This window comes from Neofelis nebulosa, chromosome 10, assembly GCF_028018385.1.
Source record: "Neofelis nebulosa isolate mNeoNeb1 chromosome 10, mNeoNeb1.pri, whole genome shotgun sequence".
Taxonomy (NCBI): domain Eukaryota; kingdom Metazoa; phylum Chordata; class Mammalia; order Carnivora; family Felidae; genus Neofelis; species Neofelis nebulosa.
In genome coordinates, this window is record NC_080791.1 from 114,447,103 (window position 1) to 114,471,436 (window position 24,334).

The 24,334-nt window shown below is 48.0% G+C and overlaps 2 protein-coding genes across 2 annotated transcripts in view; one reads left to right on the forward strand and one right to left on the reverse strand.

The window, feature by feature from the left end:
- TNNI2 (troponin I2, fast skeletal type) overlaps positions 1 to 24,334 on the reverse strand; it is a 309,296-nt gene that overhangs the window by 278,354 nt on the left and 6,608 nt on the right. The gene's annotated exons all lie outside the window — the stretch shown is intronic.
- On the forward strand, positions 1,836 to 3,205 carry LOC131488347 (heterogeneous nuclear ribonucleoprotein A1-like). The gene has a single exon (XM_058690064.1). It carries the CDS (start codon positions 1,903 to 1,905, stop codon positions 2,593 to 2,595), a length of 693 nt encoding a protein of 230 aa, XP_058546047.1. The 5' UTR covers positions 1,836 to 1,902; the 3' UTR covers positions 2,596 to 3,205.

Consider the following 24,334-nt stretch of genomic DNA (forward strand, 5'->3'; position numbering starts at 1 on the left):
GATAATAAAATAAACCAGATGCCAAATGCCTCTTCACTATGATGGGTTCTACTTTGGAAATGGTGGGCCCTGAGCAGTTGGCAAGTAGGTGGGCATTGCCGCTTTTACAGGAAATCTTATAAACAATATCAGACATGTCCACCAACTGAAAATCATCTCATTGTGATTTTAGTCAACAAAGTGAAACAATTGGGGGGTACTCCTGCCAGCTGTTGGACAGCATTTGCAGTCAGTCCTAGAACAGTGCATGGGTAATGGCCACATGCTGCAGATGGTCCCCAGAAGCATGAGTGCACGTGCACAACCCCCCCCCCATGTGCAGCTCACAGCCCCAGTCACCGCAGATCACACTGCCTCCAGAGTCCCTGAGGGAAGCCCCTGCATGTCTTGCTACAGGTTCGTCCATGATTGGAATATATTTAACTCACACAGCACCTGGCATCTTTCCAGAAAGAATCTTGAGGTAATGAGATGAGCTCCCCAAGGCAAGCCTGCTGCAGTCTCGCAACATGGGTTCAGTATCTTCAGAACTCTAAAACATATTTTCAAAACTTCGGAAGAGAAAGCTGAACACAAACGACATACAAAAAGTATACGTGGAAGCTCTTAAGGCACGAATTTGTCTTTGGAACTGCAGTTTGGAAATATGTTTGTTGAACATTTCAATTAAAAAGGGAGAAAGCACAGGATCCTGGATTGAACATAAACAAAGCAAACTTTATTCTATCGTCTTCGTATTTATTCCCTCAAGAGCTAAGGGGGACCTCTCATAAAAATTAACATAAAGGGAAATAAGCATGGTTAGCTATATAAATTATTCTGACCGGAGTCACAAACTGCAACAAAATGTTCCTATTGCAGCAAGAGCAGAATCCATTGAGAGGAGCCTCACTTCAAACAGAAGTAATGAAGGCTCATGAATTATTTGAAAATCTAATTCGTGTAGAACACCAAATAATAAATATTTTAGGAAATATTTCAGCCTGCTGCTAATTTGACATGAAAGGACTGAGTGGCCAAAGATGCTGCAAAGCACAGGACAGGCCACTGCGAGGTGGACGGAATCACAGCGGGCTGACGGAGGTGGTTAAACAAACGAGAATGAAAAATCAAACACAGAACCACACAAAAACGAAATGCTGATGCCCTCCACTTCTGCAGCATGCATGGGCAAACATTTGCTATCTTCCCGGGTTTGATAAAAAACCTGATAACTGACATGACAATACCACAAGGTGAAAAGAACTTTTCAAAACCAACTATCAAAAATCATAAGCATCCATGCTACAGGAAAAAACTAAAATGCCCTTCTATTCTTTCTTTGGAAAATAAAATTCGGGGTGCCTGGGCAGCTCAGTTGGTCTGACTCTTGATTTTGGCTCAGGTTGTGATCCCACAGTTCGTGGGTTTGAGCCCCTGTCGGCTCTGTGCTGACAATGCAGAGCCTGCTTGGGATTCTCTCTCTCCTTCTCTTTCTGCCCCTTACCCACTCACTGTCTCTGTCAAAATAAATAAATAAACTTTTAAAAAAATTTTAACGAAAATAAAATTATAAAATTGTCATATGAAGAGTGAACAGAAAGAACTTGGCCACAAACTATAGTGGAAAAAAGGAGCAAAGGGGCAGGGCAGAGAATTCAGGCAATTAATTCGATAAAATCATGTTATTTTCCTAGATTTGGCCGTGTGTGTGGTCGTCGCCATCTTCTTTAAATGTCTGATTTATTGTGATCTCTTTTCTCATTCCAATTATTAACTATAATATATACACACACTTTCTGAATTGGGCCTCCGAAATCAGAGGAAGCACACAGATCTTCAAATCAAAAGGTGATGCTTAGCCTTTCTGCCCGTGGACGCCGCCGAGTAAGCATCGTGAAAGTCTCCCCTCCCACCGCCGTCATGTCTAAGTCAGAGTCTCCCAAAGAGCCTGAACAGCTGCGGAAGCTTTTCATTGGAGGTTTGAGCTTTGAAACAACTGATGAGAGTCTGAGGAGCCATTTTGAGCAATGGGGAACGCTTACGGACTGTGTGGTAAGGAGAGATCCAAACACCAAGCGCTCCAGAGGCTTTGGGTTTGTCACCTATGCCACTGTGGAAGAGGTGGATGCAGCCATGAATGCAAGGCCACACAAGGTGGATGGAAGAGTTGTGGAACCAAAGAGGGCTGTCTCGAGAGAAGATTCTCAAAGACCTGGTGCCCACTTAACTGTGAAAAAGATTTTTGTCGGTGGCATTAAAGAAGACACTGAAGAACATCATCTAAGAGATTATTTTGAACAGTATGGGAAAATTGAAGTGATTGAAATCATGACTGACCGAGGCAGTGGCAAAAAGAAAGGCTTTGCTTTTGTGACCTTTGATGACCATGACTCTGTAGACAAGATTGTCATTCAAAAATACCATACTGTGAACGGCCACAACTGTGAAGTAAGGAAAGCTTTATCTAAGCAAGAGATGGCTAGTGCTTCTTCCAGCCAAAGAGGTCGAAGTGGGAACCACTTCGGTGGTGGTCGTGGAGGTGGTTTTGGTGGGAATGACAACTTTGGCCGTGGAGGAAACTTCAGTGGGCGAGGTGGCTTTGGCGGCAGTTGAGGTGGTGGTGGACATGGTGGCAATGGGGATGGCTATAGCGGATTTGGTAACGACGGAGGCAACTTTGGAGGTGGTGGAAGCTATAATGATTTTGGCACTTACAACAATCAATCTTCAAATTTTGGACCCACGAAAGGAGGACATTTTGGAGGCAGAAGCTCTGGCCCCTATGGCGGTGGAGGCCAATACTTTGCCAAACCACGAAACCAAGGTGGCTGTGGCGGTTCCAGCAGCAGCAGTGGCTATGGCAGTGGCAGAAGGTTTTAATTACTGCCAGGAAACAAAGCTTAGCAGGAGAGGAGAGCCAGAGAAGTGACAGGGAAGCTACAGGTTACAACGGATTTGTGAACTCAGCCAAGCACAGTGGTGGCAGGGCCTAGCTGCTACAAAGAAGACATGTTTTAGACAATACTCATGTGTATGGGCAAAAAACTCGAGGACTGTATTTGTGACTAATTGTATAACAGGTTATTTTAGTTTCTGTTATGTGGAAAGTGTAAAGCATTCCAACAAAGGGTTTTAATGTAGATTTTTTTTTTTGCACCCATGCTGTTGATTGCTAAATGTAATAGTCTGATCATGACGCTGAATAAATGTGTCTTTTTTAAAATGTGCTGTGTAAAGTTAGTCTACTCTGAAGCCATCCTGGTAAACTACCCCAACAGTGTGAAGTTAGAATTCCATCAGGGTGATGCCAGGTTCCATTTGAAATTTATTTGCAACCTGCTTGGGCACAGAAGCAGTTGTCTCCACCAACATTGGTGTGGTTGAACTGACAGTTAATGTGTTGTGACCTGGAGTTCACCGTTAAAAGGGTCACCCAAGCAAAGTCGTGGAGTTTATTTGGTTATTAATATGATTGTTGGCACATCCTATGCAATATATCTAAATTGAATTATGGTATCAGATAAAATTATAGATGGGATTAAAGCTTGTGTATCATCCATTATCATGTGTAATCAATAAACGATTTAATATTCTCTTGAAAAAAAAAAAAAAAGGTGATGCTTAAATGAGCCTAACTCCTCGAAGGCAAGAGCCATGCTTCTGCCTGATACAGCGCCCCCTCGTGGCCGGCCTGATAAAACCAAGGCACCGCGACACGTGGCCCGCCACCCCGTAGAACACAAGATGCCAACCCCCCCCCCCCCCGCCCCAAAGCCATTGGGCACAGAATCCGCATCCTCCAGGATAAACACTCTTACTGAAAAATCCAAAAAGTAAAGCACTAACCCTGTGGCGTGTGTGCTTAAAAAAAAAAAAGAAAGAAAAGAAAACAAAAATCCAGGTCAGGATATTTAAAAAAACTTTGACAAAACATTCAAGGAACTTAACACCTCCCTGCACAGAAACTGTTCCATGGGACAGAACAACATGGCACGTTCCCCAGCTCATTGACTGGGGCTCTCAGTGACGGCACGGAGCAGGGATGCGGCCAGGGGCAGATGCCTGATGGAGGCCCTTCTGTGTAAAAATGAATCCCCACAGCGGGAAGGTCGGGCAGTGGGGCCTCAGCCGGGGGCACTTCTCAGGGCTGGGACTCAAAGGTTCACTCAGTTTTCCCTTCTTCCCTATTTTTGCGCTGGCTGGGAGGTGTGGTGCCCTCCCTCCCGCCTCCCCACTTTGGCATGTGATGAGCCTAGCAGAGCAGGAGGAAGCCCTTCCTTCAGGTTCCCCCCGAATCTTCAGGACGCCTCACTCTGAGGTTCACCCAGAGACACCCTCCCGCCACCACCGCCTGCCCTGCTCCCACCTGCAAGGTGTCCACTTCCCACCTCCAGAGCCTGAGGTAGTGAGTGCTGGACAACATACTATGACAGCCAGCCCCTAAACACCCCAGGCCCCTCCCTGCCTCACGGCCTTCGCACCAGCTCTTCCCTCCACATGGAATGTCCTTCCAAACATTTTTTACCAGAGTCACCTCTTCCAAGGATTTTCTGTTGACCAACCTCATCAAGGTGGCCAACCCCTCAAGCATAGGCTCACACCAGTGCACCAAGTAGGAGTCCCTTCCCAGAAGGAGCCCCACCCTCTGCTCCCCTGCTCAGCCCCACGCCAGAGCCAGAGTGAGCCCACTGGTGCCTGGATCACGAGCAGAAGGCCTTCACCGTCCCCCCCCATCCCCTTCTGGTGCAGCCTTCTTTACTGCGGTCACCTGGCAGCTGCCCGTCTTGAAAAATGATTCCCGTTAACCAGATGCCCAGCGTTCGCCCCTCTCATGTGCACCAGCCTGAGGTCACTGGGATGGCGCCCCAGTAACCCGACCCTGGGTCTTGGCCGTGAAGTCTCCAGCTGGACGCACGACCACCGGCGCCCTGCGTTACATGGGCTCAGGAGAGGCCCGCGTGGCCCAGCTGGACAGGAGGCACACCTGTCTTCTCTCGACAAGCTGCAGGCTCCAAACTCACACCGTCCTCACGTCCGTCCATGACTCACAGGGCCCAGCTCTCCTGAGCGCAGAGCAGGTCTGGGGGATAACTCCAGTCAGAGCCCCAGGCTCCATGTGGGGCCCCACAGGGGATAGAGGGAGGCTGAGAGGGGGCTGCATCCCTGGCCCCACTGAGAAGAGGGCGCCCACTCTCGTGACCCTGGGAAATGGCCAAACAGCGTCTGAGAAAGGCCCAACAGTGTGAGCACAGAAACAAGCCTCTACCCAAGACCAGATGGCTGACCTAAAGAATACACACAGCAGGTGAGACAACAGGCAGCTTCCGGGAAGGAGGAGAACAGGAGGGACAGAGAGCCAGGGAAGCACCAGCAACAGGAGGTGACCCCGTGCCAGCATCTGACCTGACCCCGGCGGGTACGTAAAGCCCCCCACCCAGGAGGCTCCACACGTGAACACCTCGCCTCTGCACCTGCGTCTCTGACCGACTCCGCCCCAAACCCACCAGAACCATGGGCTGCTGTGGCTGTTCTGGAGGCTGCGGCTCCAGCTGCTGTGTGCCCGTGTGCTGCTGCAAGCCCGTGTGCTGCTGTGTGCCCGCCTGTGCCTGTTCCAGCGGCGGCTCGTGTGGGGGCTCCAAGGGAGGCTGTGGCTCCTGTGGGGGCTCCAAGGGGGGCTGTGGCTCCTGTGGGGGCTCCAAGGGGGGCTGTGGCTCCTGTGGCTCCTGTGGCTGCTGCCAGTCCAGCTGCTGTGTCCCCATCTGCTGAGGGAAGAGCCAGTCCAGTTTTCAGTTAACTTCTTCCAACTGCACCATCTGGGAAGGCCTCTCATCACCCCTGCACTCGTCTCTCCCCTGTGTGTCCCCATCTGCAGCACCAGAAACACCATTCCACACGCGTGGCTCTGGCCCCCTCTGCTGTCCGCCTGAGATATCCTCACCCAGAGGAAGGCCCAGGCTAATGCTGAGCAGCGGTCCTGTAATGTGCAAGTGGTCGCTTGTAGGCACCGACCCACGTCCGGGGCCCACCACTGACTGGTCAGGAACGTCTACTGCTGGCTCCCCCAGTCCGAGAAAGCACCGTCCCCGTCACCCCTGAGCTTCCTCCTTTCACCCACAAAGCCCTGTCTGGCAGGGCTGCTTCCTGACCTGTCACCATATGTTTCTGTTAAAATACAAAAAAATTCCCTTTCAATAAAATCATCTCTGTGGCCACAAAACAATTTCATTCACAGTGCGATTCTTTCGCCGTGGTCTGTTCACTGCGTACGGATGAACAAGGAATCTCCCTGGAAATGGGTCCCCGGGGGCCCCTGCCAGGTCACCAGGCACGGCCCCCTTACATGCACGTCTCCAGCTGCCTCCCACATTGAGTGTCTCCACCGAGCTTTTGGCGAGGGATGTTCTGAGGCATGATAAAGAGGGCAGAGAGTCCCGGGCTCCAAGGCAGGATGTGGCACTCGAGTCCTGTGCCTGTGACTGTCCGGCTGGGGAACTTTCCCTTTGGGGGCGGTGAACTGGGAGGGTTGGGGCCAACAGAGTCTCCATCCTCCTTCCGTGCTGTATGGGGGCACAAAGCATCCTCCTGCTGCCCTAGAAGCTCTGGCTCTGGGCGTAATCAGGTTCGACCTGTCGTTGCTTTCTCGTGATGTTTGGAAAGCCAGTAAGGCAGAAGCACCAGGGCGTCTGGGACCCCGGGAGGTGACATCAGCAATGTCCCACTGTCCATCGATGGGCATGACACTTGTCCAGGTGCAGAGCCGGGGAGACAGTCCTGGAGGCTGGGCCTGGGGCTGGATTCGGTGGCCCTTCCCACGGACCCTATAGCCAGCTAGTCCTCCTGTCACCTCCACTTGGCTGAGATGATGGTAGCAGGCTGTCTCCCCCCAAGACGCCCTCTCCTAACCCCAGAACCGCGCGGATGTTAGGCTACATGGCAAAGGGACTTCAGCTGAGCCTGGGGAAACCGGACTGGGTCACCTGATACAGGGGTCCTGACACAGGAAGGGGGAAGCAGAAGAGTCAGGAGCAGAAAGCTGGCAGGCATGAGGGCATTCCCGGCCACTGCTGCTGGCTCGGAAGACGAGAAAGCAGTCGTGACCCAGGGGAAGCAGGCAGCGCCTGGGGGCTGGAAAAGATAAGGGGAAGGATGCTCCCCCGGAGGGCCCAAAATGAGCATGGCCCTCACATGCGGCGACTTTGGCACAGTGAGACCCACCGTGGACATGACGCTGAGAACCACAGTGTGTGGCGGGCGTTTACAGGTTTACAGCAGCACCGATTGTGGGAACTATATCACCTGGGACGAAGCCGGGCTGGCCCATCCATCCTGGGGTCCCTGTGGCTCCGGCACTCCTGGAATGGAGTGTAAGTGTGGGGGTGCAGGGTCCCCCTGCTTGGGCTGCACCAGCCCTAAATCTCACGCCTGTTTGGCTGGCTCCCAGGAGGCCCAACAGAGTCACCGGCAGACGCTGGCACCCCTGGTCATCCCATCCGGCGGCTCACCTCTCCCTCGGAGCTTGTGTAAGGCCTGCACCCCTCGTGCCCACATCCCCGTGTGAACCTCAGAGTGAGCACAGCTAAAAAATGTGGTCACCAGCTGACTCACACTTCAAGAAATGTGGAAAGAAGATCCTCGGGGCAAAGGAAAGCAACCCCATAAAAACACAGATGTACAGGAAGGAATGAGGAACCCTAGAAAGCGTAAATGTAAGAGTAAGGATTGTTAGGGACCGAATCATGCCCCCCTCCAATTCAGATACTGAAGCCCCAACCCCCAGTGCAGCCGTATGTGGGGGGGTGGGGGGGAGCATCCAGGGAGGCAATTAAGGGTAAATGGGGCCATGAGGGTGAGACCCAGACACAGCAGGACTGGTGTCCTTACAGGAAGGGGAAGAGACACCAGACCTCCCCCATCCCCTCTGCACACACGGGAAGCTGGTGTGTGGACGCCGTGAAGAGGTGTTGGAGGGCAAGCCGGAGAGAACTCAGTCTTGCTCCTGGACCAGCAGCCTCCAGAACAGAGAGGAAATAAGTGTCTGTGGTCGGGGCCCCCCACCCATGGCGCTCTGCTATGACAATGCCCATTTCGGGGGCCAGTAGCTGTGGCTCTGGGGGTTACACATGGCACAGGGGAAGCGCATGACCACGTCCCCGAGCCAGCGGGAGGGCGCCAGGGTCAGGGGGCCGCTGTCCTATTCCCAGCTCCCCTGTCGGAGTAAAAGCACTGATTTTGAGGGCAGACTGTACTGTCTCAGGGACGCCGTCGAAAAAAATAAGTGGACAGACACAAGAGACAATCCCAAATAATCTACAGATTAAGCATTATAACAAGGAGGTAAAGTTAGCAAGGTCACTGAACAAAAGGTCGCTATGAAGTTAATTTTCCTTAAATGCTAACCAAGTTTGAAAATTCCACTAAAAATCAAAATCATTTATAATTCATCCCCCCAAAATCGCATATGTACCTAGAAGTGCAAATCGTACAAAAGGTGCACCAGACCTCGAAAGTGAAAATCACAAACCCTCCGAGAGAAATTAAAGAGCGCTTCAAGAACCGAAAGCAGCCTCACACAGACTGGAAGGCTCGCTCTGCGGAGACCTGGCTTCCCCAACGTTTATCTACGGGGCCCGTGGTTCCACTGAAATGCCAGCAGGGTTTCCGGTCGTCCTCAAATCTAGAGGCTCAGCCTCAACAGAGTGGCGATCCTGGGCATCGTCCCTGCCCCCGATATCGGCCACGGCGCACCGTCTTGTACCGCGTGGAGGATGCTTGGGGCAGGTCTTCCCGGGCGCTCACGGGGCACACGCTCGGTGGGCCGCGGGTTTCCTGCAGGTCTGCACCTCTCGTGAGCTGGGCGCCAGCCTGAGCCCCCCTTTCCTGACCGCCTGGGAGGGCAGAGACAAGGTCTCCCTCCCGAACAAGGTGCAGACACGCTTCCTGCCTGCAGGGGGCGCTGCAGACCCTCCGCGTTCCGGGCCTCTGGCGCCAGGCGTGCACAGGTGCCCCGCACGAGACCCCGCGGGGCTGGAGCTCAAGGCCGCGGCCCTGCACACGCTGCTGTGGACCACGGCCTGCTCCGTCTCGCGGTAGCCGTGAACCCCGCCGTCTGACTGGCTGGCTTGCGGTCGGGAACGCGGCCCCCTCAGTTCTGGACCTCTGTCTCATCGCGCTGAGGGGTGTCTGTCTGTGTTCACCACGAATGGCATCGGATTTTGTCTAATGCTCGCTTGTGATTTCTCCATAAGATCAGGTGGCTTTTCTCCCCTGTTCCGCTCCCATGGTTGATTACATCGATTCATTTTCAGATGTTGAACCAGCTTTGAATCCCTGGTATAAAGCCCGGCTTATCAGAGCGCATCATTCTCTTGACACGTTGCTGGGTTCCGGTTTGCTGAGGGCTTTGGCCCTGTTGCCTTGTGCACCTCCTGCCCTGAACATTCACACCAGCAAAAACATCCTTGAGAACTGAGGGGCCAGTACATATATGTCCAGACAACAAAAACTTCAGGGGGTCACCAACCGCGTGCCAGACCGCAGGGAGAATGGAGTGGGGTGGTTTTCTTCTGACAGAGGCGGCGGCTCCAAGGTGCAGGGAGGAGAGCGAAGAGGAAAGGTTAAATAAATGTGGGTGAATCCACAGAGAACTTGCCTCCACAGAGCAAAGGTAATAACGGACAGCAGGGGGGTAAATTTTACTTAAAATAAGAGTCACAATGTGGAAAGCACCCGTGCGGGATGAGGACCAGCGCCAAAGCATCCTCTGTCCTCGGCCACGCGTGGAAACGGTAAAATAACTACATCTGACTTGATTTTTGTGAGTCAGAAATGTGCATTTTCGTCTCTAGGGTAGCCCCAAAAAGCACCCTAAAATCAGGTTGATACCTCACGGGTGGGAAAGAGTAAAAATTAAGTTTTGAATCAATGAAGACGGAGGGAACCCACAGAAAGCAAATAGTGAAAAGGTTCATTTAAGCCCAAACAGTGGACATCAGATATAAGCACACCAAATACCCAGTTAGAGGACAAATGTCCTTGACAGGCTGCTTTTTAAAACTTAAAAAAAAAAAAATTTGTTTAACCCCGCATATAAGAGACACACCTTAGAAATAAAAACACAGAAACCTTGAAAGCAAAGGATAGAAAAATAAGTAACCTTCAAATCAAACACTGAGCACAGATTTCTTAACCGGGACAAAAACACCGAGCACAGCGTGAACGGGGCCAGTGACCTGTGCTGTGCCCTGCCTGGCGCCCAGCAAGGGGTCGCACAGGCAGTGCCAGCCGGCGTCTGTCCCCGGGCCGGCTCCGAGGGCTGACGCTCCAGGGTAAGCAGGGAACTGCCACAAAACGGTAACAAAAATGAAAAGATGGGGAGAGAATAGAGAGGCATGAGGAGGACCCTGGAACGGGCACTTTTCTAATCAACCAGTACACACAATAAATGGTTCTCTGCCTCGTTAAAAACGCAAAGTAAAAGCACAGAACGACATTCACGCACATGGCACGAGAGCCAGCCGTGCGACCCCACATTCAGGGAAGGACGGGAGGCCGTCAGTGCTCCTGCACGTGGCTCACACGCTGCTCCCACCCACTGAAGCTGGCCGATGTCCCGTGACTCGGCCACCCCACTCCGAGGGCGCACCCGGAAATGTGCCCAGAGGCACGCCTGACTGGACACGCGCAGGAACGTTTCCGGAGCATCGTGGACCCCAGTGTCCGTTGACAGCGGAAGACATAAATGAATGGTGACGACAGAATGTTATTAATAGATGAAAATAAGTGGACTTCAGCTGTGGCCAGCGGTGTGGACCTCACAAACACGACGTGGGCTGGGAACAGGCCACACAGCAGAGGACACGTCCCACCTTGTTCCACTTAGACGAAGTTCATCTTCATGTTAGAAGATGGAGAGCGGGCAAAGCTGACCTCTGGACTCACCAGTCAGGACAGCAGGTGCTTGAGGAGATGGGGCGATGTGCGGAGAGGGGGTGGCAGGCTCCGGATTCGGGGTGGGAGCCGTTTAGCATCAGGACCCGAGTGGCGGGTCACCGTGCTCACATTGCAATGATGTCATGATCCGCGTGCCTGTGACCTGTGCATTTGACCATCAGGCCGGCGCACTCCATTAAAGACAAGCTTGTTCAAAAGTCGATGCCGGACACGTGCTCCTCTCTCTCCTGTCGTGAAGCCCCGCGAACGTTCCTGAATCCATTCGGCGAATGTGCGGCGCTCCTGTTATGTCTCGGACACTGTTCAAACACGGGGAAGGCAGGTGAATGAAATGTTCCTGCTTTATGGAGCTTAGGTCCGGGGACAGCGGGGGAGGCAGGAGAGAGAGAGAGGTAAATGAGTACATGGAACATCAACATGATGGATAAACTGGGAAGGAAGGAAGGGGGAGGCAGAGCAGGGGGTGAGCGAGGTAATGGCAACACTTCAGGAGGCAGAACCCTGCCGAGACCTTGTCGTTTGAGCAAGGGTCTGAAAGAGGTGAGGACACGTGGGACGGCAAGGGCAGAAGCCACGGGCACGTGCTGGGCTGTGGGAGGGACACGTAGCTGGACACACAGGAGCCGAGGGGGCCGGAGGGGCTGGTCTTGCAGCCCGTGGAGACAGGGGGACAGCGGCCCGGGAACGTGTGCAGAAGACCAGCCAGCCCAGCAATCACACGAGGTGCCTCTTGCTGCTGTGGTGGACAGATGAGGCGCTCCGGAACCCTGGCTGGACCGGGCAAAGTGTGAGGACGGGTCTGCACACGCGTGCGGCCTGGGGAGACCAGAGCGGGGCTTCTGAGGGCTTAGCCAGTGGCCACACTCGGAAGGCAGAGGGGTGGGGGCGGCGGGTCTGGGGGAGGTGAGCACCTCGTGGCTCTGGGTGGGTCGGGACGTCCCAGGTGCCCAATAGACCCCCACAAGTGGGGACACGAGTGGCAGTAGGATGTGGGAGCTGGGCAGGGGGCAGCCCCAGGCAGCGGCAGATACTGCCTCCAGGCACCAGGCTGCAGAAGCCCATCTGGCCTCAGGGTGGAGGACACAGCCCTGCGAGGACGGAGGCCTGGCAGGAGTACTGTTTCCTTAAGAGAATGGTAAAGAATTTTAAAACTATGTGTTGGTTGCTTTGATTAAAAAATTAATTTTAGGGGACACCCGGGTGGCTCAGTCAGTTGAGCATCCGACTTCAGCTCAGGTCATGATCTCACGGTTCGTGAGTTCGAGCCCCACATCAGGCTCTATGCTGACAGCTCAGAGCCGGGAGCCTGCTTCCGGTTCTGTGTCTCCTTCTCTTTCTGTCCCTCTCCCCCTCGCGCTCTGTCTCTTTCTCTCAAAAATAAATAAATGTTAGAAAAAATGTTTTTAATTAATTTTAGGGGCACCTGAGTGGCTCAGTTGGTTGAGCGTCGGACTCTTGGTTTCGGTTCAGGTCGTGATCTCAGGGTCATGAGATCGAGCCACACATCGGGCTCTGCACTGACAGTGCTTGGGATTCCCTCTCTCCCTCTCTCTCTCTCTGCTCCTCACTCTCTCTTTCTCTCTCAAAATAAATACATAAACCTTAAAATAATAATAAATTTGAAACTTAATTTTAAAATACTAAATAATAAAATTAGTCCAAAAACTAATTGGAAATTCACAGTCCCAAATATGCAAAAAGGAGGTGGATTCTGGGCACTGAGTAGATGAGCCCCACTGACTGCGGCCACGGGCCTCTTCCCAAGCAGCAGCCACTGAGAAGTGGGACCCACCAGCTACCCCTGGCCATGCTGGGACCAGTTCCTAGGAATGCCAGGACGCAGAGGCAGGCAGGAGCTGGGATTCAAATTATAGGGACCAACGGGAGTGGAAGACATCACATTTAGAAACTTCAGAAAGCAGTGCAGCCACAGCCAGTGGGAGGGCCCATATGAGAAAACAGCCACGGTCAGTAGGAGGTGACCCTGTGCCAGCATCTGACCTGACCCCGGCGGGTACGTAAAACCCCCGGCCCAGGAGTCTCCGCACCTGAACACCTCCCCTCTGCACCTGCGTCTCTGACCGACTCCGCCCCAAACCCACCAGAACCATGGGCTGCTGTGGCTGTTCCGGAGGCTGCGGCTCCAGCCGTGGGGGCTGCGGCTCCAGCTGCTGTGTGCCCATGTGCTGCTGTGTGCCAGCCTGTGCCTGTTCCAGCGGTGGCTCACATGGGGGCTCCAAGGGGGGCTGGGGCTCCTATGAAGGCTCCAAGGGAGGTATGGCTCCTGTGAGGGCTCCAAGGGGGGCTGTGGCTCATGTGGCTGCTTCTCTTCCAGCTGTGGGTCATCCTGCAGCCGGTCCAGCTGCTGTGTCCCCGTTTGCTGCCAGTGCAAAATGTGAGGTGCTGACCACAGGCTCAGGTGGCTCCCGCCGATCCAGGCTCCCTGGCCGTGAGTGGTGACACATCCCGTACCCTCAACACACAGTCCTGTGTCCCTCCCCTTCAGGAGTGATGCAGACTGAATCTTCAGGACCAGAGATCCTGTTCGCGTTTCCTGATGGACACGGGGATTTCTCTCACACTCTCTGAACCATGCAAGGATTCACTACTAAATAACCGAGGCTCCTCGGGGAATAAGCCCCAGAAACCCCCCCCCCACACACACACACACACAGCCTGGGTCCCAGAGCTGCCCTAGCCATCCCCCTTCCCAACCTCTTCCTGCTTAGCCCTCCTCCCCACACGACCTCAGGCTGGCGCTGCCCAGACCCACTCCACACTCCGCCCCTCCTCTCTGGGCATCTCCCCGGCCACCAGCCCGTCTGATTCTTGGTCTGATAAATTCGACTCTGAGATTTACGAAGCTTCTAAACAAACAGATTCTCCAAGGACAAGCCTCCTTCTTACAGCGGTGGTAGAAACCAGGGTGCACGGGGTCAGTACATGCAGACCCTTTTATTCAGAGTTTATCCAGGACACAGGACACTGGATGTTCATAGATTTTGTGAACAAAGTTGGTCAACGCAAAACTACCTAGAAGAGGATGGGATTAGCAGCCACCTAAAACTGTAAAAGTGACGCTTTCTGTGTAATGTGGATACGTTTGATATATTCCGGGCTGCCGGGATTCCCAGCAGATGGGTTCTTTACAACCTGGGAACGTGGTGGTGTTACTATGTAACGGGGAAAAAGCAGGACACGGAGCATGTGAACACAGCCATGTGTGCCCCACCACGGATGAGGTGGGGTTCTTTAATTTTCTTATTTGTAATATTAAAACTGAATAAGCTTCAACAAACACACCGAGGTGGGGTGCCATGGGCACTCCTCAGTGAGACACGGGTGCCACTCACACAGGCACAAAAGTTCAGTGAGCTGTGAACTTTTCAGACACTACATTTTCCCACCTCAAATCCAAAGCAAAACACAAAATGAAAATAAAACATGCGGGTGCTCTTAAGTGACACACGAAGAAACAGCTGGTGCCCAGGCCCTGGTGGACACCATGGGAAAGTCCTTTATCTGGTTTGACCAGACTATAAAGAAGAATTACAGGCCAATATCCCTGATGAACATGGATGCAAAAATTCTCAACAAGATACTAGCAAATCAAATTCAACAGTATATTAAAAGAGTTATTCACCGTGATCAAGTGGGATTCATTCTTGGCTGCAGGCCTGGTTCAATATTCACGAATCAATTAATGTGATACATCACATTAATAGAAGAAAGGATAAGAACCTTTCTTTATCCTTTAATAGAAAAAAGGATAAGAACCTGATCTTGTTAATAGATGCAGACAAAACATTTGGCAAAAACACAGCATCCTTTCTTAATAAAAACGCTCAAGAAAGTCGGGATAGAAGGAACATACCTTAACATCATAGAAGCCATATATGAAAGGCCCACAGCTAATATCATCTTCAATGGGGAAAAACTGAGAGCTTTCCCCCTGAGATCAGGAAAAAGACAGGGATATCCACTCTCACCACTGTTGTTTAACATAGTATTGGAAGTCCTAGCCTCAGTAATCAGATAGCGAAACGAAATAAAAGGCATCCAAATTGGAAATAAATAAACGTTAAAAATTAAAAAAAAAAAAGGGGGGGGGCGCCTGGGTGGCTTGGTCGGTTAAGCGTCTGACTTCGGCTCAGGTCATGGTCTCATGGTCCGTGAGTTCGAGCCCTGCGTCGGGCTCTGTGCTGACAGCTCAGAGCCTGGAGCCTGCTTTGGGTTCTGTGTCTCCCTCTCTCTCTGCCCCTCCCCTGTTCATGCTCTGTCTCTCTCTGTCTCAAAAATAAATAAACGTTAAAAAAAATTTTTTTAAAGGCATCCAAATTGGCAAAGAAGTGTCAAACATTCACTTTTCACAGATGACATGATACTCAACATGGAAAACCCAAAAGACTCCACCAAAAAGCTGCTAGAACTGACACATGAATTCAGCAGTCACAAGATATAAAATCAATGTACAGAAATCAGCGGCATTTCTATACACCAATAATGAAGCAACAGAAAGAGAAATCAAAAAATCAGTACCATTTAAATTGTACCAAGAACCATGAAATACCTAGGAACAAACCTAACCAAAGATGTAAAAGATCTGTATGCTGAAAACTATAGAAAACTTATGAAAGAAATTGAAGAAGACACAAAGAAATGGCAAAACATTCCATGCTCATGAATTGGAAGAACAAATATTGTTAAAATGTCGATACTACCCAAAGCAATCTACACATTCAATGCAATCCCAATCAAAATTGCACCAGCATTCCTTTCAGAGCTAGAACAAACAATCCTAAAATTTGTATGACACCACAAAAGACCCCAAATAGTCAAAGTAATGTTGAAAAAGAAAACCAAAGTGGGAGGCATCACAATCTCGGACTTTAGCCTATACTACAAAGTTGTAATCATCAAGACAGTATGGTATTGTCACAAAAACAGACACATAGACCAATGGAATAGAACAGAAAACCCAAAATGGGACCAACAAATACATTGCCAACTAATCTTTGACAAACCAGGAAAAAATATCCAATGGAGAAAAGAACTTTTACCAAATGGTGATGGGAGAACTGGACAGCAACTTGACATGCAGAAAAATGAAACTGGACCACTCTCTTACACCACACACAAAAATAAACTCAAAATGGATGAAAGACCTAAATGTGAGACAGAAAACCATCAAAACGCTAGGAGAAAACAAGACCTCGGCCACAGCAACTTTTTACTCTACACATCTCCAAAGGCAAGAGAAATTAACTATTGGGACCTCATCAAGATAAAAAGCTTCTGCACAGCAAAGGAAACAATCAACAAAACGAAAAGACAACCGACAGAATGGGAGAAGATATTTGCAAATGACATATCAGATTTTAGTATCCAAAATCTATAAAGAACTTACCAAACTCAACACCCAGAAAACAAATAATCTAGTAAAGAAATGGGCAGGAGACATGAACAGACACTTTTCCAAAGAAGACATCCAGATGGCCAACAGACACATGAAAAGATGCTCAACGTTGCTCATCACCAGGGAAATACAAATCAAAGCCACACTGAGATACCACTTCATACTGGTCAGCGTGGCTAAAATTAACAACCGAGGAAACAATAGACGTTGGCGAGGATGTAGAGAAATGGGAACCCTCTTGCACTGTTGGTGGGAATGCAAACTGTGCAGTCACTCTGGAAAATAGTGTGGAGGTTCCTCAAAAAAATTAAAAATAGAATTTCCCTATGACCCAGCAATAGCACTACTAGGAATTTATCCAAAGGATACAGGAGTGCTGACTCATAGGGGCACATGTACCCCAATATTTATAGCAGTGCTTTCAACAATAGCCAAATTATGGAAAGAGACCAAATTTCCATCAACTGATGAATGGATAAAGAAGATGTGCTTTATATATACAATGGAATACTACTCGACAATGAGAAAGAATGAAATCCTGCCATTTGCAACAATGTGGATGAAACTGAAGAGTATTATGCTAAGTGAAATAAGTCAGAGAAAGACAGATATATGTTTTCACTCATATGTGGAACTTGAGAAACTTAACAGAAGACCATTGGGAAAGGGAGGGGGATTTTCTGTTGAAAATAGTTTCAAACAGAGAGGGAGGCAAACCATAAGAGACTCTTAAATACAGAGAACAAACTGAGGGTTGATGGGGAGAGGGGGAAGGACAAAATGGGTGATGGGCTTTGAGGAGAGCACTTGTTGGGATGAGCACTGGGTGTTGTCTGTAAGCAATGAATCATGGGAATCTATGTATAGAGCACACTGGATACACTGTATATTAGCTAACTTGACAATAAATTATATTTATAATTAATTATTTAAACCAAAAAATAATAATAATAGTAGTATTCTGAGAGAAAACCTAACCCTAACCCAAACCCTCAGCCTAGCCCCTGAACCCAAAGCCTAAGCCTGATCCTCACCCTAATCCTCCCCTTCAACTCAGTCCTCTGGGGAGGTCTCTGTACCACAGATAGGCCCCAACCATCTCCTGGGCCCTAACCCTAACCCTAGCCACGGCTCTGGCCCTGACCTGAACCCTACCCCTTGATCTGAGGGAAACCAAGATTTGGTATACACAGAGGATGGAATATTGCTCAGCCACAAAAAAGAATGAAATCTTGCCATCTGCAACGACATGGCTAGAGCTAGAGTACAATGCTAAGCAAAATAAGTCAGTCAGAGAAAGAAAAACATCATATGATCTCACTCACATGTGGAATTTAAGACACAAAACAAATGAGCCAAGGGGGGAGAAAAGACACAAACCAAGAAGCAGACTCTTCACTTTAGAGAACACGCTGATGGTCACCAGAGGGGAGGTGGGGGGGGGGGCGTTGGATGGGCGGTGGGGATTAAGGAGGGCACTTGTGATGGTGTGTGGAAGTGTTGAATCACTAAATTGTACATCTGACGCTAACACAATACTGTGTGTTAACTACACTTCAATAAAAAAGGGGAAAATAGAGATATTTTGTACTGTTTATTACCAAAATGAGATCCTATTACACTTGGCTTCTACATCTACTTTCCTGACTAACTAATACCTTGGGGAAATTTCTCTAACTCAACTGGTATGGCTAATTTAATGTTTCTGAAAGGTTTTGTTATTGGTTTCCAATTTGGTGATATTTTTTGCCAATGCGTGTGTGTGTGTGTGTGTGTGTGTGTATTAGGTGTGTGTTTCTATTTGCTTTTACTTTTAGTCATTTCAAGGCCAATTGTGTTGATATTACCTAATTTTATTAAATTCTGCTTTCAAAAAACTGTACCAACTTCTGCCCCCAAGAACAATGTATAAGAGCACCTTTTCCCCTATGTCACTAACAACAGGTGTCATTGGTGGATATCAACTATCTTATTCTTTACTTTGCTTTTACCTGACTACTGGTGGATTTGACCCACTTGTCCATGTGTAGGAGCCACCCATGCCATACATACTGGAGCCAGTGAGTGAGTCCAGCGAGGTCTCAGGACACAAGATCAAGACACAAAAACTGATTGTAAGTCTATTCACTTCCCATGAACAATCTGAACATGAAAGTAAGAAAATAACTTCAGGAGGAGCCAAGATGGCGGAACAGCATGGAAGTTTTGTGTGTGTCTCGCGTCCGTGAAACACAGCCAGACCAACACTAAACCATCCTGCACACCTAGAAAACTGATCTGAGGATTAACACAACAATCTGCACAACCTGAACCACAGAATTCAACAGGTACGTGGCTCGGAGAGGCGAACTGGGGAAGAGAGAAGCTGCGGAGGACAGGGAGCCACTTTTGCGTGCAGAGAGAGGACGGAGACGGGGGAAGGGGGAGAATACGGGAAAAGCACCCCCCCAAAGCAGCTGGAGAGAAAATGGAAAGTGGAAACAGCTGCAGGGACTGACCTAGAAAGGGAGAAGGGAGAAAGGAGAAAAGAGGGGGTTTAAATTCCATTAAGACTGTAAACAGGGGGAGCACAGAGTCTGAAACTCCACAGCTCGATACCTGGCGGTGCTCTGGTGGGAAGGGCGAATCCCCAGGAGCAGAGTGGAGTCCGGGGTTCTTCGGGCCACCCGGGAAGAGGCGGTTCCCCTGCCGGAGGACACCTGGTAGAGGCTGTGTGGGTCCCCCAAAGGCAAGGCCCCCGTGGACCTAGGAGCACAACCACATTCGCTGGTGCTGGAACAAGGTCATGGGGGGGGGGGGGGTGTGGTGAGGCCTGGTACCAGATGCGTGCTGTGACTTGCCATGATCCCTGAAGTGCTGCTGCTACACTGCCTCACGAACTTTTTCTGGGGCGGGCTGGCACCCGGCCGCAGTCTCTGGGCAGCAGTGGCAGCAGCCCGGTCCTGGAAACTTTCCTGGGTGCAGCCGGCACCGGCCATTGGTCAGTGAGACCCTCCCGCAGAAGGGAACAGGTGAAAGCCGCAGTCCTCAGAAGTAAGGGGTCAGGAAAAACAGCTGCAGCTGAGACAAAACTCAGGAGGAAGGTGCTGCCTGGGGCTCGGTCACGGACAGTGTAAAAGCGGGGAGTGGACAGAAGCTGAACACAAAGGACGGGGCATGATTGCTGATGGGGAGAACAGAGTTCCGATACTAGAGACTGGGTAGCTGGGTGACGCCATTTTCAGCACTCCTGCGCATGCGCATACACACCCACAAGCCCCACGGCAATCCACCCCAGTAGGCTAGCAGCGCCATCTAGTGGAGAACAGAGCCATTACACTAAGCTCTGCTCAGCTGGGCCAACCTCACTCTTCAGGAACACAAGTCTCTCTGTCTGCTTAGTTTATGGACTATAAAGCGCTTCATAGTTTGACTTCTAGGGGAAATCGAAGTGATTTCAGTCATATTTCAGTCTGTTCGCTGGTCCATCTATTCAATTTTCTTTCTTTCTATTTTTTCAGTTTTCTCTTTTCCGTTTCTTTTTTTTTAATACAGAAAGAGAAAAAAATACATTTTTATTTTCAATTTTTATTAGAAATATTTTTCCTTAATTTTTTTCACTATACTTTTTTCTTTTGTATAAATTTTTTCAAATTCTTTTTTGCTTCCATCATTTCATTTTAGTCTACTTCAGTGTATTCATTTTTTTCAAATTTTCAAGTGATTTCCTTTTTTTTCTTTCCCCTTTTTTCTCTAATCTATCAAGCCCCTTTCAACACCCAGACCAAAACACACCTAGGATTAAGCATCATTTATTCGATTTTGTGTGTGTGTGTGTGTGTGTGTTTTTAATTTTTAATTTTAATATTTTCTTATTTTTTTACCTCATTAATTACTTCTTCCCTTCAAAAGGATAAAATGGAGGAATTCACCCCAAAAGAAAAGCAGGAAGAAATGACAGCCAGGGACTTAACCAACACAGATACAAGCAAGATATCTGAACCAGAATTTAGAATCATGATAATAAGAATACTAGCTGCAGTCGAAAATAGATTAGAATCCTTTTCTGCGGAGATAAAAGAAGTAAAAACTAGTCAGAATGAAATTAAAAGTGCTATAACTGAGCTGCAATCTCGAATGGATGCCACAGTGGCAAAGATGGATAAGGCAGAACAGAGAATCAGCAATATAGAGGACAAACTTGTGAATAATGAAACAGAAAAAAAGAGGGAGATTAAGGCAAAAGAGCACGATTTAAGAATTAGAGATATCAGTGACTCATTAAAAAGGAACAACATCAGAATCATAGGGGTCCCAGAAGAGGAAGAGAGAGAGAAATAGGGGTAGGAGGGTTATGTGAGCAAATCATAGCAAAAAACTTTCCTAACCTGGGGAAAGACACAGACATCAAAATCCAGGAAGCACAGAGGACCCCCATTAGATTCAACAAAAACCAACCATCAACAAGGCATAACATAGTCAAATTCACAAACTACTCAGGCAAGGAGAGAATCATGAAAGCAAGAGATAAAAAGTCCTTAACCTACAAGGGAAGACAGATCAGGTTTGCAGCAGAACTATCCACAGAAACGTGGCAGGCCAAAAAGGAGTGGCAGGATATATTCAATGTGCTGAATCAGAAAAATATGCAGCCAAGAATTCTTTATCCAGCAAGACTGTCATTCAAAATAGAAGGAGAGGGGCGCCTGGGTGGCGCAGTCGGTTAAGCGTCCGACTTCAGCCAGGTCACGATCTCGCGGTCTGTGAGTTCGAGCCCCGCGTCAGGCTCTGGGCTGATGGCTCGGAGCCTGGAGCCTGTTTCCGATTCTGTGTCTCCCTCTCTCTCTGCCCCTCCCCCGTTCATGCTCTGTCTCTCTCTGTCCCAAAAATAAATTTAAAAAAATGTTGAAAAAAAAAAATTAAAAAAAAAAAAAAAACAAAATAGAAGGAGAGATAAAAAGTTTCCCAGACAAACAAAAATTAAAGGAGTTTGTGACCACTAAACCAGCCCTGCAAGAAATTTTAAGGGGGACTCTCTGAGGGGAGAAAAGATGGGGAAAAAACCCAAATAAATAAAGACCAAAAGCAGCAAAGACTAGAAAGGACCAGAGAACGCCACCAGAAACTCCAGCTCTATGAGCAACATAATGGCAATAAATTCATATCTTTCAGTACTCACTCTAAATGTCAATGGACTAAATGCTCCGATCAAAAGACATAGGGTAACAGAATGGATAAGAAAACAAGATCTATCTATATGCTGTTTACAAGAGACCCACTTTAGACCTAAACACACCTTCAGATTGAAAATAAGGGGATGGAGAACCATCTATCATGCTAATGGTCGACAAAAGAAAGCCAGAGTAGCCATACTTACATCAGACAATCTAGACTTTAAAATAAAGACTGTATCAAGAGATGCAGAAGGGCATTATATCATAATCAAGGGTCTATCCACCAAGAAGACCTAACAATTGTAAACATTTATGCGCCAAATGTGGGAGAACCCAAATATATCAATCAATTAATCACAAACAAAGAAATGCACTGATAGTAATACCATAATAGTAGGGGACTTCAACACCCACTCACAGCAATGGAAAGATCATCTAATCAAAAAATCAACAAGGAAACAATGGCTTTGAATGACACATGGGACCAGATGGACTTAACAGATATATTCAGAACATTTCATCCTAAAGCAGCAGAATATACATTCTTCTCCAGTGCACATGGAACATTCTCAAGAATAGACCGCATACTGGGACACAAATCAGCCCTCAACAAGTACAAAAAGATCGAGATCATACCGTGCATATTTTCAGACCACAACACTATGAAACTCGAAATCAACCACAAGAAAAAATTTGGAAAGGTAACAAATACTTGGAGACTAAAGAACGTCCTACTAAAGAATGAATGGGCTAACCAAGAAGTTAAAGAGAAAATTAAAAAGTTCATGGAAGCCAATGAAAATGATAACACCACAACCCAAAACCTCTGGGACACAGGAAAGGTGGTCATAAGAGGAAAGTATATAGCAATCCAGGCCTTCCTAAAGAAGGAAGAAAGATCTCAGATACACGACCTAACCTTACACCTTAAAGAGCTGGAAAAAAACAGTAAATAAAACCCAAAACCAGCAGAAGACAGGAAATAATAAAGATTAGAGCAGAAATTAATGCTATCGAAACCAAACCAAAACAAAACAAAACAAAAAAACAGAATAGATCAATAAAACCAGAAGCTGGTTCTTTGAAAGAATTGACAAAATTGATAAACCACTAGCCAGTTTGATCAAAAAGAAAAAGGAAAGGACCCAAATAAATAAAATCAAGAAAGAAGGAGGAGAGGTGATGACCAACACAGCAGAAATAATAATAATAAGAGAATATTATGAGCAATTATATGCCAACAAAATGGGCAATCTGGAAGAAATGGACAAATTCCTAGAAACATATACACTACCAAAACTGAAACAGGAAGAAATAGAAAATTTGAATAGACCCATAACCAGTAAAGAAAGCGAATTAGTAATCAAAAATATCCCAAAAAACAAGAGTCCAGGTCCAGATGGATTTCCAGGGGAATTCCAGCAAACATTTAAGGAAGAGTTAATACCTATTCTCTTGAAGCTGTTCCAAAAAATAGAAATGGAAGGAAAACTTCCAAACCCTTCCTATGAAGCCAGAATTACCTTTATTCCAAAACCAGACAGAGACCCCACTCAAAAGGAGAACTACAGACCAATTTCCCTGATGAATATGGATGCAAAACTCCTCAACACGATATTAGCCAACCGGATCCAACAATACATTAAAAATTATTCACCACCACCAAGTGGGATTGATACCTGGGATGCAGGGCTGGTTCAACATCCACAAAACAATCAATGTGATTCATCACATCAATAAAAGAAAGGACAAGAACCATATGATCCTCCCAATACATGCGGAGAAAGCATTTGACAAAATACAGCATCCTTTCTTGATAAAAACCCTCAAGAAAGTGGGGATAGAAGGATCATACCTCAAGATCATAAAAGCCATATACGAAAGACCCAACGCTAATATTATCCTCAATGGGGAAAAACTGAGAGCTTTCCCCCTAAGGTCAGGAACAAGACAGGGATGTCCACCCTTGCCACTGTTATTCAACATAGTATTGGAAGTCTTAGCATCTGCAATCAGACAACACAAAGAAATAAAAGGCATCCATGTAGGCCAGGAGGAGGTCAAGCTTTCACTCTTCACAGATGACATGATACTCTATATGGAAAACCCAAAAGATTCCACCAAAAAACTTCTAGAACTGATTCATGAATTCAGCAAAGTTGCAGGATATGAAATCAATGCACAGAAATCGGTTGCATTCCTATACACCAACAATGAAGCAACAGAAAGAGAAATCAAGGAATCCATCCCGTTTACAATTGCACCAAACACCATAAAATACCTAGGAATAAATCTAACCAAAGAGGTGAAAAATCTATACACTGAAAACTATAGAAAGCTTATTAAAAAAATTGAAGAAGACCCAAAAAATGGAAAAAGATTCCATGCTCCATAGGAAGAACAAATATTGTTAAAATGTCGATACTACCCAAAGCAATCTACACATTCAATGCACTCCCTACCAAAATAACACCAGCATTCTTCACAGAGCTAGAACAAATACTCCTAAAATTTTTATTGAACCAGAAAAGATCCCAAAGCAATCTTGAAAAAGAAAACCAAAGCAGGAGGCATCACAATCCTGGATTTCAAGCTATATTACAAAGCAGTAATCATCAAGACAGTATGGTACTGGCACAAAAACAGACACATAGATCAATGGAATAGAACAGAGAACGCAGAAATGGACCCACAAATGTATGGCCAACTAATCTTTGACAAAGCAGGAAAGAATATCCAATGGAATAAAGACAGTCTCTTCAGCAAGTGGTGCTGGGAAAACTGGACAGCGACACGCAGAAGAATGAACCTGGACCACTTGCTTACACCATAC